Below are 12,315 nucleotides of genomic sequence, written 5' to 3' on the forward strand. Positions count from 1 at the left end.
GAGACGGCTACGTGCGGCTGAGCCGGCAAAGCCGTTCTGCCGGGAGCCGGGGGCTGAGCGAACCGACCCACCGCGCTGCGCCGGGGCAGGGATCCCCCAGCCGTGACACCTGTAATTACATTTCTTATAGCAGAGGACAAGATACAACCAAAAAAAGAGATGGGCGAGGCCAGGACAGCTGACCGCTGCAGGATAGGCTCCATCCCATGAGGTCCAACAAGGTGAAGACCTGCTCTGGCTCATTTAAACAGAGGTCCTACATCTCCTCTCCCTCTCAGAGACTCCTCCAGTCCCAGGGAGGCTGTCACCTCCTTAGCAGAGGAGGACAAGGTGACAAGCCATCCCCGGTTGTCCCAGTGCAGACACATGGGCCATGGGCGGCTTCTGCAATGCTCCAAGAGTGGCACCAGGCTCCTTCCAGCTGGGAGCAAAGGCGTCCTGGCTGCTACATGGGCCGTGGCATCGGCTGCCGGACACGTGCCCAGGTAATCGGATGCAACGAGAGAAAAACAACATGCAAGGAACCACAGAGAAGGAAGAGAAAGCCATGGAGAGAAAACACCAGCTTTCCAGATTTCTAACCCCAGCCCCAAAAAGAGCTAATTATCCAAAAGCAAGGATTTCACCGAGATTCATTGGTTAATGTTTAAAGCGCTCCGAACATGGAAAACATGACCCATGCTCTCTGCACACAATCTCGCGCTGCTGGCAGCCAGGGCGATGCGCGACCGCTCCTGGTCTCCCGCCATCCCACCGGGCTGCTCGGCGCCTGCCCCTTCCCACGGGAAAACACCAGGGCGCGATGGGAACGGGGAACCCGCCCTCGCGCCAAGCCACACGGCCCTGCTCGGCCATCCCACGCGCCAAGACCGAAGGCGGCAGCACCCCGCTCGCGGGTGGGTAGACCTGGCCTCCCCACTCAGCCCCCGCCCCCGGACCAGCTCCGAACGTGCGGCATCAGCACCGAAAGGCACCGAGGCGTCACTCAGAGCACCGCGGCTCGGAGGTGTGGTGCTGGCGGCTTTGCAAGGCGGCCTCGGCCGCCTCCGCGGCTTGGCACGTCTCGGCATGCGCCGTCCGAGCCGTGAGGCAACTGCGGCCGAAACCACGCCGCTTCGCGTCTCCAGGCGCTCGCCGAAAGCCGCCCGTTGGGGCGATGCCAGGCAGCCGCCGCGCTCCGGGGACCCTGGGCCAGCTTCGGCCTCCCGGGAGGCTCCCGCGGCGGGGCCCGGCCTCCCCAGGGTGCCGGGGGCAGCAGGATTCGGAGGCTGCTGCAAAGCGCCCGAGGCTGCGGCAGGGGAACGTTGCAGCACGCGGCTCCCCCGCCGCCCTCCCACCTCCCGCACGAGCCGTCGCTCAGCCCCGCGGCTCCGCTCGACCCCAACGCCTCCCCCTCGGGTACGGCGGTGGGAGAGGCGCAGAGGCCCCCGGCCACCCCCGCGAGCCGCCTCCGCCGCAGCAGCGGCCCCACGGCGAGGCACACCACCCACCTGACGCCCAAACCCCGCCACGCGTCTCCTCTGCCCACGGCAGGGTTTCATAAATAAAGAAATCACGGGGATTCGCCGTCTGCTCAACCCCTGCTCCGCAGCCGAAGGCAAGGCCGGCGGCCAGGAACCAGCGCGAGCGGCAGCACCGGGACCCCCGCAGTGCCGCCTCCAGACCTGCCCCGTCCTGCCCTGCAGCGGAGGCCCCGCTGCTCCGATTCACTTTTAAGATTTTTCTAATTATTATTATTAAATAGCCCCCCTCGTAAAGGCTTTCCCTGTGCATTTCAGGGAGGCATCGATGCTCCCAGCTCGAGCGACGTCGAGCCTCGTCCTTTCTCCCAGCGCGAGGCAGCCGCGGGCCGGGCCGGGCGCCGGCTCCGTGGGGCGACGCTCACGGCCGCTGCTCCCGCTCCCAGGCCAGGTAACGCCCGGAGATCGGCTCCGTTTCACCGACGGGTCTCCGTCCTTGCAGGATTAACAGGGGGAGGGGAACAAGCCGGGAAAAACTTGTTCCGGGCAGGAAAAGCTGAACCTTTTGCAGCGGGAGAAGCCGCGGGAAGGGAAAGCAGAGACGGGGCAACACGTCTACCAACTCCCAGCCCACCACCCCGGAATCCGCTCGCCCGGCCCTCACGGAGGGGCAAACGCCCCGGGAGAGGGCAAGCTGCGACAGGCGGGAGGTGCAAAAGGAAAAAGCCTTTATACAGCCTAAATACCGATTTCCCCTACATCCCAAACAAGATCCAGCAGGATATCTGTAGGTAACTACCCGCTTCCAGCGGCCAACACACCTAACCCAGAAAGGAGCCTCGTCTTTACCAAAAAAGCCTTCTTTTACCAGGGGAACTGCTAAATAAAGCCGCTCGCAGCACGAGCGAGGGCGCAGCGCTGGGGCGACGGGCGAGCGGTGTAAACCGGGGCGCGGGACGAGAAGCCAGAGGGCTCTGCCGGCCCCTTTCCGCCCCGGCACCCCCCGCCGTGCCGGGCAGCTTCCCTAAGCCTCGGCATCTCCGCGCCGGATCCGGCTACTCCAAAGCAGCTTTTTTTATTAATAAGAGTTTGCAAAGTACTTGGCCGTGCTGGAGGCACATTATTCGGCACCCTTCCAAGATGCCCCAGAAGAGACTTTCGTTCCCGCTCCCCGGGAGATGCAGACGGGGCTGGACGCGTCCCCTCCTCGGGGACGTCTGAGCGGTGCCGGGAATCCATTATTTCCCGTTCTCCGCGTGCAAAAAGGAAAAGGAAAGGTCGCCCGGCTGCCCGGGGCTCGGCCGGCAGTGTTTCGGGAGACTCGGCCGCTGAGCCCGCGGAGCAGAGCCGCGGCGCGCGGGGAGCCCTCCGGGGCCGCAATCCGGGCTCCGAGACAAGTCCAGCTCTGCAGCACGGAGCGGGGGGGAAAAAAAATAAAGGGAAAAAAACAACAAACACACGCAGCTCCCAGAGACGAGCCACCTACAGCAAAACTGCACACTCACTGCCGGCACCGGCACCGCCACCGTCGGCCCTGCATCCCTACGGAGCACCGGGGAGGAGATGGATCGCAGCCCCCCCCCCGGCACCGGGACCCCGGAGCGGGGCTGCCGGGACCTTGCGGCACCCCAAAAAGGGATGGGGGGTGCTGGGCACCTCAAGCAGGGGAGGGATGCTGGGACGCCAGAGGGGACGCCGGGAGCACGGATGCGGGGACGCTGGGGCCCTGGGCAACCCAAGCAGGGGGGTGCCGGGCCCCCAGTCCCAGGGCCCCCTGACTGGGGATACTGGGATGCTGCAGCACTGGGGAAGGGGACACAGGGCACCACGAGCAGGGGATGCCAGGACCCCCCAGGCTTGTGGCACCCCGACGGGGGACATGGGGGGCACCGGGACCCCCCAGCACCCCAACGGGGGGCCCCCAGCTCAACCGGGGACACGGGGGGGCACTGGGACCCCCAGCCCCCCGGTGCCCCGACAGGGCCCCCCATCCCCAGCACCTCAACGGGGCACACGGGGGGCACCAGGACGCCCCAGGACCCCGATGGGGGACCCCCAGCTCAACCGGGGACACGGGGGGGCGCTGGGACCCCCAGACCTCGGTGCCCCGATGGGGCCCCCCACCCCCAGCACCTCAACCAGGCACACGGGGGAGGGGGGCGCGCCGGGACCCCCAACCTCGCCACACAACCGCGGGATCCGCGGAGCCCCCAGCCCCCGACGTGGACCCCGGCCCCCCGCACGCCGAGCGGCCCCACGCCCCCCCCTCCCCGGGGGGGCCGCCGCGCCCCGGTACCTTTGTAGCGCTCCAGCACGTCCTCGTAGGCCTGCACGAACTCCTTCTCCTGGCTGCGGGTGGCCGGGAGCAGCCCCGGCACGTAGCCGGCCATGGCGGCGGCGGGCGGGCGGGCGGGAGGCTGCCGGCGCGGCGGGCGCCCAGGCCGCGGCTCCGCCGCTCGTTTCCGCCTCGCCCCCGGCCCCGCCCGCTGTCAGCGCCGCCCCGCCCCCGCCAAGCCCCGCCCACCCGCCAAGCCCCGCCCACCCGCCAAGCCCCGCCCACCCGGGAAGCCCCGCCCACCCGGGAAGCCCCGCCCCCTGGAACGCCCCGCCCGCCCGGCGCGCCCGGCCCCGGCCCCAGCGCGACGCCTGGCGGGCGACGGCGGCGCTGCGGGCGGCGCGGGGGGGCGGGGCCACGGGTGACCGCAGCACCGACCTGCTGCTCCCAGTGACACCAGTGACACCAGTGACACCAGCACTGACACTGCTGCCCCTGTGACACCAGTGACCCCTGCGCTGACACTGCTGCTCCCAGTGACACCAGTGACACCAGTGACCCCTGCACTGACACTGCTGCCCCTGTGACACCAGTGACCCCTGCACTGACACTGCTGCTCCCAGTGACACCAGTGACACCGGTGACACCAGTGACACCAGCACTGACACTGCTGCCCCCAGTGACACTAGTGACACCAGTGCCTCCCAGTGCCTCCAGCCCCTCCCCATGACACTGGTGCCTCCTAGTGACAGTATGGACATCAATTCCTCCCAGTGACGCCAGAGCGACAGTGACACCAGTGACACCATGGACACCAGTGACACCAGTGCCTCTCAGTGCCTCCCAGTGACACCAGAGTGACAGTGACACCAGTGACACCAGTGTCTCCCAGTGACACATGTGCTTCCAGTGCCTGTGACACCAGTGCCTCCCAGTAAGAGCAGGCACAACTGGGATTCCAGTGCCACCTGGTGACACCTGCACCTCCCAGTGCCACCAGTACAACCAGCGCCTCCCAGTGCCCCCAGTGCAATTAGCGCTTCCAGTGCACCCAGGAGCCTCCCAGTGCCCCCAGTGCCAATGGAGCAGGGCCTCCCGGCAGCTCCCAGCACCCCCCCTCCAGCACCGGGGGGCACTGGGGGGTGCTGGGGGGCACTGGGGGGTGCTGGGGGGGCGATGGGGGGGGCATCCCCGCCGCCTCGACTCTGCAGCAGTAACTTGCCCCCGGCGCCGCAGCAGCAGAGTGGGGCAGGGCAGGGCCAGGCTGGCCTGTGGGGACGCCGGGGCCCCCCCGCTGCCGTCCCCCGCCCCACGGCCCCAGCTTTCCCCCCCGGAGCCCAGCCCGGGGCAAAATCCGGCCTTTTCGGGGCCGCAGCGAGATGCTGCTTTGCGCCCCGCGGCCCTGCCTTGCCGTCGCCATGGCAACCGGCGGCCAGCGCGCAGCCATCTGGGTAACCATGGCGACGGGAAAAGTAACCTGCCCCCCCCCCGCATCGCATCCCCCCCGCTGCCCGGGGGGGCCTGGCACACTTCACCCAGCCCCCCCTTCCCCCCCCCTTAACCACCCCCGCGGCGGCGGCTCGGCGCTCGGGCGGGATTTTGGGCGGCTTCGAGGGGGGGGACGCGGCGGTGCCGAAACGCTCCTCGGCCGCCCGGCAGGGACACCCCGGGGACCGCTGCCACCGCGCCGAGGCTCCGGCCCTCGGGAAACGCTGCCACCGCCGCCACCGGCTGCTGCCCGCGGCCGCCTGCCTCTGCCGCTGCATCCCCGGCACCGCCGCGGCGACCGCGACCCCGGGCAGAGCCGAGCGCAGACGGTGCAGCGTCGCGGGGCCTTTGCCTTCGAAAGCATCGGCAGCCGCAAACGCGCGGGAATCACTGCCCCTCGCTCGCCGCCTGTCCCACACCCCACCACCGCCGGCTGCATCCCGGCTGCTTCCCCTCTGCCGCCCGGCTGCATCCCCTCCGCTGTGCCGGCCGCATCCCCTCCGCCGTGCCGGCCACATCCCCTCCGCCACCCGGCTGCATCCCTGTCCCACACGCCGCCGGCCACATCCCCTCCGCCGCACCGGCCGCATCCCTCGCCCACATGCCACCAGCCACATCCCCTCCGCTGCCCGGCTGCATCCCCTCTGCCACGGAGCCACATCCCCTCCGCCGTGCCAGCTGCATCCCCGGCCCGCACGCCGCCGGCTGCATCCCCTCTGCCACGCCGGCCCCGGAGCCTCGGCCGCTCCCAACCCGGAGCCAGGCCCCTCCATGACTCCTTGCCGCTGGGACGGACCGATCCCCCTCCGGGCTCCCCCGGGGAGCCGAGCGGGGCGCAGCGGGGCCGGCGTCCGTGGACGGGCAGCGCCGGGTGCTCCAGCCTCGCCGTGCCGAGCGCCTGCTCCCGCGAGCTGGGGGACATCCCCGCCGCCCCGGCCCCCCGCGAGCCGGAGGACGGCCCCCACGGCCCAGCTCCCAAACCGGCACCGGGCCACGGTCCCGGGGGCGGCCGCGGCTCCCGAGACGCTCTGCTGAATAATTTAAAGACCCGAATCAATATTTCAGCTCATTTTCCCAGCCGGCGACAGGAAAGCGCCGCCGGCTCCTTCCCCGGCGCGGCGCTGTCTGGCTGCGCCTCGACGGCTATTTTTAATGCGTTTCCGCCGTCCGTCCGTCCGTCCGCCCGTCCGTGCTCACCTGCCACCCTGACGACGGCCCGCTCGGCCGGGTCCAGCACCGAGTCCTGGCTCTTGCGCTTCTTCTGCTGGTGCAGGGGCAGGTTCCAGGGCAGGGTGTCCCCGGGCGGGCAGGGCGAGAGGCTGCCCGAGCGCTCGCTGCGGCCCGACCGCTCGCTGCGGCCCGAGCGCTCGCTGAGGGTCTCCTCGTCCGACGACGACATGGCCCCGGGCGGCGACCTGCGGAGGCAGCGGCGGCGGGTGACGGGGGCCGAGGGAGGCCGGGCCGCCGCGCTCCAGCGTCCGGACCCCCCCCGCGGCCCCCGCCAGGCCAGCGCCAACCTTGGGGGCTGATTTCTTTGTGCTCGCTGCAAGCCGCAGCCAGCGCATCCCCTTGCACCCGCGGCCGCTTCCGCCCTCTCGGAGCGGGAGCAGCTTTGAAACCCCGTTAACGATGCTGGGGGGGACGGCGGGGCTTTCTGCGGCGAGCAGCCGCGCCGCGCACATGCCGGGCAGGGCAGCACCTTGCAGGGGACCTGCTGAAAATAATTCACATTGTCTCCCGCAGCCCGGCCGGGAGAAAGGCGCCCGGGAGGACCGGGGCTGCCAGGGCCAGCGCACAGCACGGAGGAGCCGCCTCCGCCGAGCGCAGCCTCGTCTTATTATCGCCATCGTTTAATCAGCGAAACAGGAACAAAGAGGCAAAGAAAAATTGGGAGAAGGAGAAAAAGGATTCCATGAGTCATTCGCCCCCCGTCGAAAAGCTACGAAAGCCCAACCGCGGCCCCGAAACGCGGCTCTCCGGCGGCCCCGCCGCGGCCCTCACCCCGTGTCGGGGCAGCGCGGGGGCCCGGCCGGCGGGGGCGGCTCGCCGGGGGGCCGGGATGGGCGCCGGGGGGGGGATCGGGGGGGTCGGGGGGGGATCGGGGGCTGCGGGAGGGTTTTCGGCGCCGGGGCAGCGCGGCCCGGCAGGTGCCGGGGGCGGCGGCTGCGGGAGCGGCTCGGCCCCGCGGCCCCCCCGGTCCTGCCCCCGCGGGCTGGGGGCCTCCGCGCCCCGCGGCCGCCGCCCACCGCAGCCCCGGCGCCTGCCCGTCCCTGCCGCCCCCCTTCCCCGGTCCATCCGCGGTCCGTCCCCGGGCCCAGCCCTTCGCCATCCCCGCGCCCGGCCGCTCCCCACCGCGCTCCCCGGCGCAGCCCGGCCCTGCCCCGGCCCTTCCCCACCTCGCCTCGGTCCCGCCGCCGCCGCCGGGCGCGGGCAGGGCGCGGTGCTCCCGGTGCGGCGGCTCCGGCTCCGGCTGCGGCTCCGGCTGCGGCTGCGGCTCCGGTTGCGGCTGCGGCTGCGGCTCCGCCGTGCGCTCCCGCCGCTCCCGCCGCTCCCGCCGCCGCGGCGCCTCCCCCGGCCCGGCCCGGCCCGGCCCAGCCCTGCCCACCGGGGCGGCACGGAGCGGCGGGGGGGCTCCCGGCCGCCCCCCGCCCCCGGCACCCCCGGGCACCCCCCACCCTGCACGGGCTCCCCGGGGCACCCCAATGCCCCCGCACCCCCCAGCCCGCACCCCAGGGCACCCCTAAGCTCCCCCTGCACCCCAGGGCACCCCTAAGCCCCCTCAAACCCCCCACCCTGCACGGGCTCCCCGGGGCACCCCAATGCCCCCGCACCCCCCAACCCGCACCCCAGGGCACCCCTAAGCCCCCTCAAACCCCCCACCCTGCACAGGCTCCTCGGGGCACCCCAATGCCCAGGGGTCCCCCAACCCCCCCCATACCCCCAATCTGCACCCCAGGGCTCCCCCAACCCCCTTTACCCCCCCCCAGTCTGCACTCAGGGCACCCCCAACCCCCCCTGCACCCCCCAACCTGCACCCAGGGCTCCCCCAACCCCCTTCACTCCCCCCAACCTGCACCCCTGGGGACCCCCAACCCCCTGCACCCCCAGCCCCCCATTGCACCCTGCAGAGGCTTCCTGGGGCACCCCACTCCCCCCCGACCCCGCGTGGCCGCCCCCCGCGCCCCCCTGGCAGCCTCCCCGCCTCGTGCTCCGGAGCCCCCGGGCGCGGGGTAATTGCAGCACCCATCGATCGGCCCAGCAGCCGGCATGGTCACGGCGCGGGGGAGGCAAGCGGGGCTGGGGGGGGGGACGGCACAGCTGGTTCGCGGGCGCTGCCCGGCGATTCCCGCAGCCCAGGCCCAGCCAGAGCCGGGGGGAGCAGCCGGAGCCCCCCGGGGTGCCCAGGCACCTGGGGGAGACCCTGGGCCCGCAGACGCCGTGGGGAGCAGAAGCAGAGACCTTGCGAAGGGGCACCGGGGGCCAGCAGAGCCCCCAGCGCCGGGCACTGCTTCCCTGCGCTGCGCCCGCGTCCCGGAGCGTCGGGCCGGACCACGCGGGACCCCGGCGTTGGGTGACCAGCGGGAAGGGGGATGCCCATGCCCGGCGCCCGCCAGAGCCGGCCCGGCCTCAGCCGTGCACCCGAGGGGCCGAGCTCCTGCTCCCCCCGCCAGCAAACCGGGCCCCGATGCCTTGCTAAGCCCCCACGGAAGGAGGGAGCCGGCCGGGAGGCACTGCCTGCCCCAGCCTGTGCGGATCGCACGCCCAAAACATGTTTCCAAAACCCCCCTTGCAGCGCGTTACCGAGCCGAGTTGTTTGTGCTGCAAATCTAGGTTAAGCTCGTGCTGTTTTGCCGGCGCGGAGAAGGGGAATAATTACCGCAGGATGGGGGGAAGGCGGGGAGTCGGGGTCCCGCTCGCCGCAGCCTCGGGAAATCATTTCACTCCCCGTTTCCTGGCTGCGACACGGGCGGCCTCGCCGGGCCCTGGGAGCAGCACCGGGGCTGGATGCCCGGGCGAGACTCGGCCAGCCCGCGGCTCTGCCCCGCCGCTTGTCCCCGTCCCCTGGGGACGGACATCGCGGCTGCCCCGAGGCAGAGCCCCCGGCTCCCTCCCTCCCTGGCCGAGCTCACGGCAGCCCCGGCGCCTCCCACCACCCGCGAGGCTGCTTCGCTCCTCGCGCCTGGAGCCAAAAAAAGCGACGGGAAAGCAAAAAAAACAAAGTGTAAATTTATATCTACTACAGGCTGGAAATAAACCTGATTCAGGGCTCGGTTGTGAATTGCACCAAGAAGCCAGGGAGGCTCAAAATCCCCCTGCCCGCGGCACCGGGGCCGGGATGGCCGGAGTGGGGTTTGCGCGATGCCCCGTCCATCACCGCCAGCCTCCCGCCGCACGGCTGCTGCCCCGGAGCGACGCCGCTGCCGCCTCGCCCCAACGGCTCGAGCTTGCAGGTGGCTTTTCCTCTCTCCCTGCGTTGGATCTTTTTCAGCAGGTCTTTGTTTATTCTCCTTATTGGCTGGAGTTTCCAATGAAGCTTTTAACTAGGACAAATATACCAGCTCTGCTCCGCTCCTGCTATTTTACCATTTGCCCTCGGCTGCGTTAACATCTATTGCCAGAACAATTAGATTTTGGATTGATCTAAAGAGCCACTTGGGAGGCAGGCGCGTTTAGATGCGTTTCAATATTTCCTCTGACATCTGGATGGGCTCGATTAGATGAGTCACTCCCAACACCGGCACGTTGCTTTGGGTTTTTTGCTGAGCGCTTTTTTTCCCCCCTCCCTGGAAATGCATCTCCTCCCTTGCAGAGCCCGTCACTGCGCTTTTTTGCAAACCAGCGATTACCAGCAGCGCGCTCGGCTCCGAGGTGCCGTCGCCACCGATCAGCCCATTTTCGAGGGGTCGTAACGCGGCCGATTTAATGACTGGTGCAGCAAAGCTGCCGCCGGAACAGCCCGTGGCCGAGCTGACTGCCGACTCTCGGCTCCTTCGCGGTGCACGAAGCACCTTGGGCCAGAGCCGGGGCTCTACAAAGCCTGAGGCTGCCGGGGAAAGAGCAGAATAATTCATCCGTGTCTGTAATGAGTTATCGTAATGAAAAGGCTGCAAGTACTGCAAGATGATTTCCCAAGATCTAACCGCCCTGGCTTGCCAACCTGCCCCAGTCCCTGAATTTCAATACTCGACTGAAAGCCAGCAGCCACTGTCATGCAAATCGGGTTCCTCATGGTGCTGCTTGGCAGGGAAGCAAGTCCCCGAAAGCCGGGACACCTCAGCCCAGTGCAGCCGAGGACCGGCCCCTGCGTCGCTCACCCGCGACACCCAGGTCTCAGCAGCAGAGGCAGGACAAGGCTGCTTCCAGCAATCATTTCTCTGCCATTCCCCCCAAAGGCTCTCCCCACCCAGCCTTCCCGTGATGCAGGACACGTCCTGCTGTTTTGCCCCAAAAACACTGTTCATGGCTCGTCACTGCAGCTAAGCCCTGGGCCGCTGATCTGCCGAGCGGCCCCCGGGTCGCCGGGATGCCCGCAGCACGTGCCGCCAGCCCACGGGCACCGAGCCTCCCTGCCCCGGGAGCTCGCAGGCGCCGCGCTGGCAGAGGCGCAGGGTGTTTTCATCTCAAAGCATTAAAATTTCTGCCTGTTTCTTCTCGCAGCTCTTTCATCTCTCTGCTGTCTCCCTCCCTTTCTGCACGGGGAGCCTCCCCTCACCTGCTTTCGTATCCCACGCCGTGATCCACCTGAATGGCAGCACGGTTATGTAAGTTTTCCTCTTGGAATTAATCACCATCACCCAGCTTTCATGTTTAAAAAACACCAAATGATCTCCGAGGATTATCAGACCATTACGCAAAGCGAGCGCAGCCTTCGTAGCGGCTCTGCACCCTCGGATCGATCCGGACCTCACGCGGCCGATGCCGGGCTCGCTCCCAGCCCGCCCCGGGGTACGTCGCACCCGGACGGGGTCCAAGTTCAGTTGTTCTTTCAGCAACACGGGCAGGAGAGAGGAGAAAAATAAACATTCATAGAAAAAGCTTATTTTTCTGGCATGACCTAAAACAGAGCTAATGCATAAACAGCAGCGCGTGCCGTCAGCAGAGCATCAGGCAACGATGGCTTCCTTTCAGGGAGGAGTCAGTCCTTGGTTCCAGGACTCCAGCTCGGAGCATCCGAGCCTGGACCTGGATTTGGGGGCTCTCCCTTGCGGCTGCCCTCCTGCTCCCGGCTCCTACCACCTCCACCTCACCGCCGCCGGGGAGAAACACGGCTGCAAAGCAGCCGCTCGCCGCGGGAACCCGCCTGGGCCGTACAAACAGGTCCGTCTGCGCCTGGGGGCTCGTTTGACCTCGTGCAAGGAATGAGACTCTCCTCTCCTCCAGCTCCCTGCCCTGTAAAACCTCCGCTCTGCCTCATGCCCGAAGCAGAGCAGCTTTTGCCAACAGCACAAGTGCAGAGCCCCAGAAACACAACCGCCAGCTGAAGCCCATCGCACCAAAGGGCAAAACCCACACGCTGCATCAGAGCTGGCTGCGAGACTGCTCTCGCCCCCAGGAGGGATCCGCCTGCCCAGCCGGCCGGATCCAGGCCCTGGGGAAGGACGCTGTGGCTGCCCCGGGGGAGAAGCCCCAGCTCCCGGGCATCCGCCTCCTTCCCAGGCCTGCTCCCGGCAGCGCTACCCACCTCTCGGGAGAGGCGTGGGTGTTCAAAGCGGTGCCAATCCCCTCTCTGCAAGCAGGGAGTGATCCAGCCAGAAGGGTTTGTTTTTCTTGCCATTTCCACGTTTCACATCAGGCAGTATTTTAATTTCCTATCGGCTCTGGGGCTGGGGATGCCGGTTCAGGCCCTGCAGCGGTGCCGCACGCCGGCCATGCTGCGGGGGCCTCCTGGGCGGCAGCTTTTGTGACATGGCCCCAGCGCTGCTCTGCCTCGTGGAAACGTAACGTCCCCTCCTTCAGCAGGGGACGCAGCTTGCAGCGCCATCAAGCCCCCAAGCTCCAGGAATACACTCTATAAACACAGGCCGATTACAAAACCGGCCGTTCTGCCCAACCTGGTTAATCATTTGCAATGTATTTTCATAAAGAAGAGGT

General features: G+C 68.5%; 1 protein-coding gene across 12 annotated transcripts in view; it reads right to left on the minus strand.

The window, feature by feature from the left end:
• The window catches only part of MACF1 (microtubule actin crosslinking factor 1), a 138,849-nt gene extending 131,053 nt beyond the window's left edge, over positions 1-7,796 (minus strand). For 9 of the 12 annotated variants that reach the window (XM_026098048.2, XM_064525138.1, XM_026098047.2 and 6 more), the window contains exon 1: positions 6,421-6,637. In XM_026098048.2, coding sequence (XP_025953833.2) covers positions 6,421-6,622 — 202 coding nt within the window. In that variant the 5' untranslated portion in view covers positions 6,623-6,637. Of the gene's footprint in view, positions 1-3,756; positions 3,947-6,420; positions 6,639-7,619 lie in introns of those variants that run through there. The other 3 variants (XM_064525143.1, XM_064525132.1, XM_064525135.1) reach the window with 2 other exon arrangements.
• Positions 7,797-12,315: the final 4,519 nt, after the last annotated feature.

The sequence above is a fragment of the Dromaius novaehollandiae genome, chromosome 23, assembly GCF_036370855.1.
Source record: "Dromaius novaehollandiae isolate bDroNov1 chromosome 23, bDroNov1.hap1, whole genome shotgun sequence".
Lineage (NCBI taxonomy): Eukaryota > Metazoa > Chordata > Aves > Casuariiformes > Dromaiidae > Dromaius > Dromaius novaehollandiae.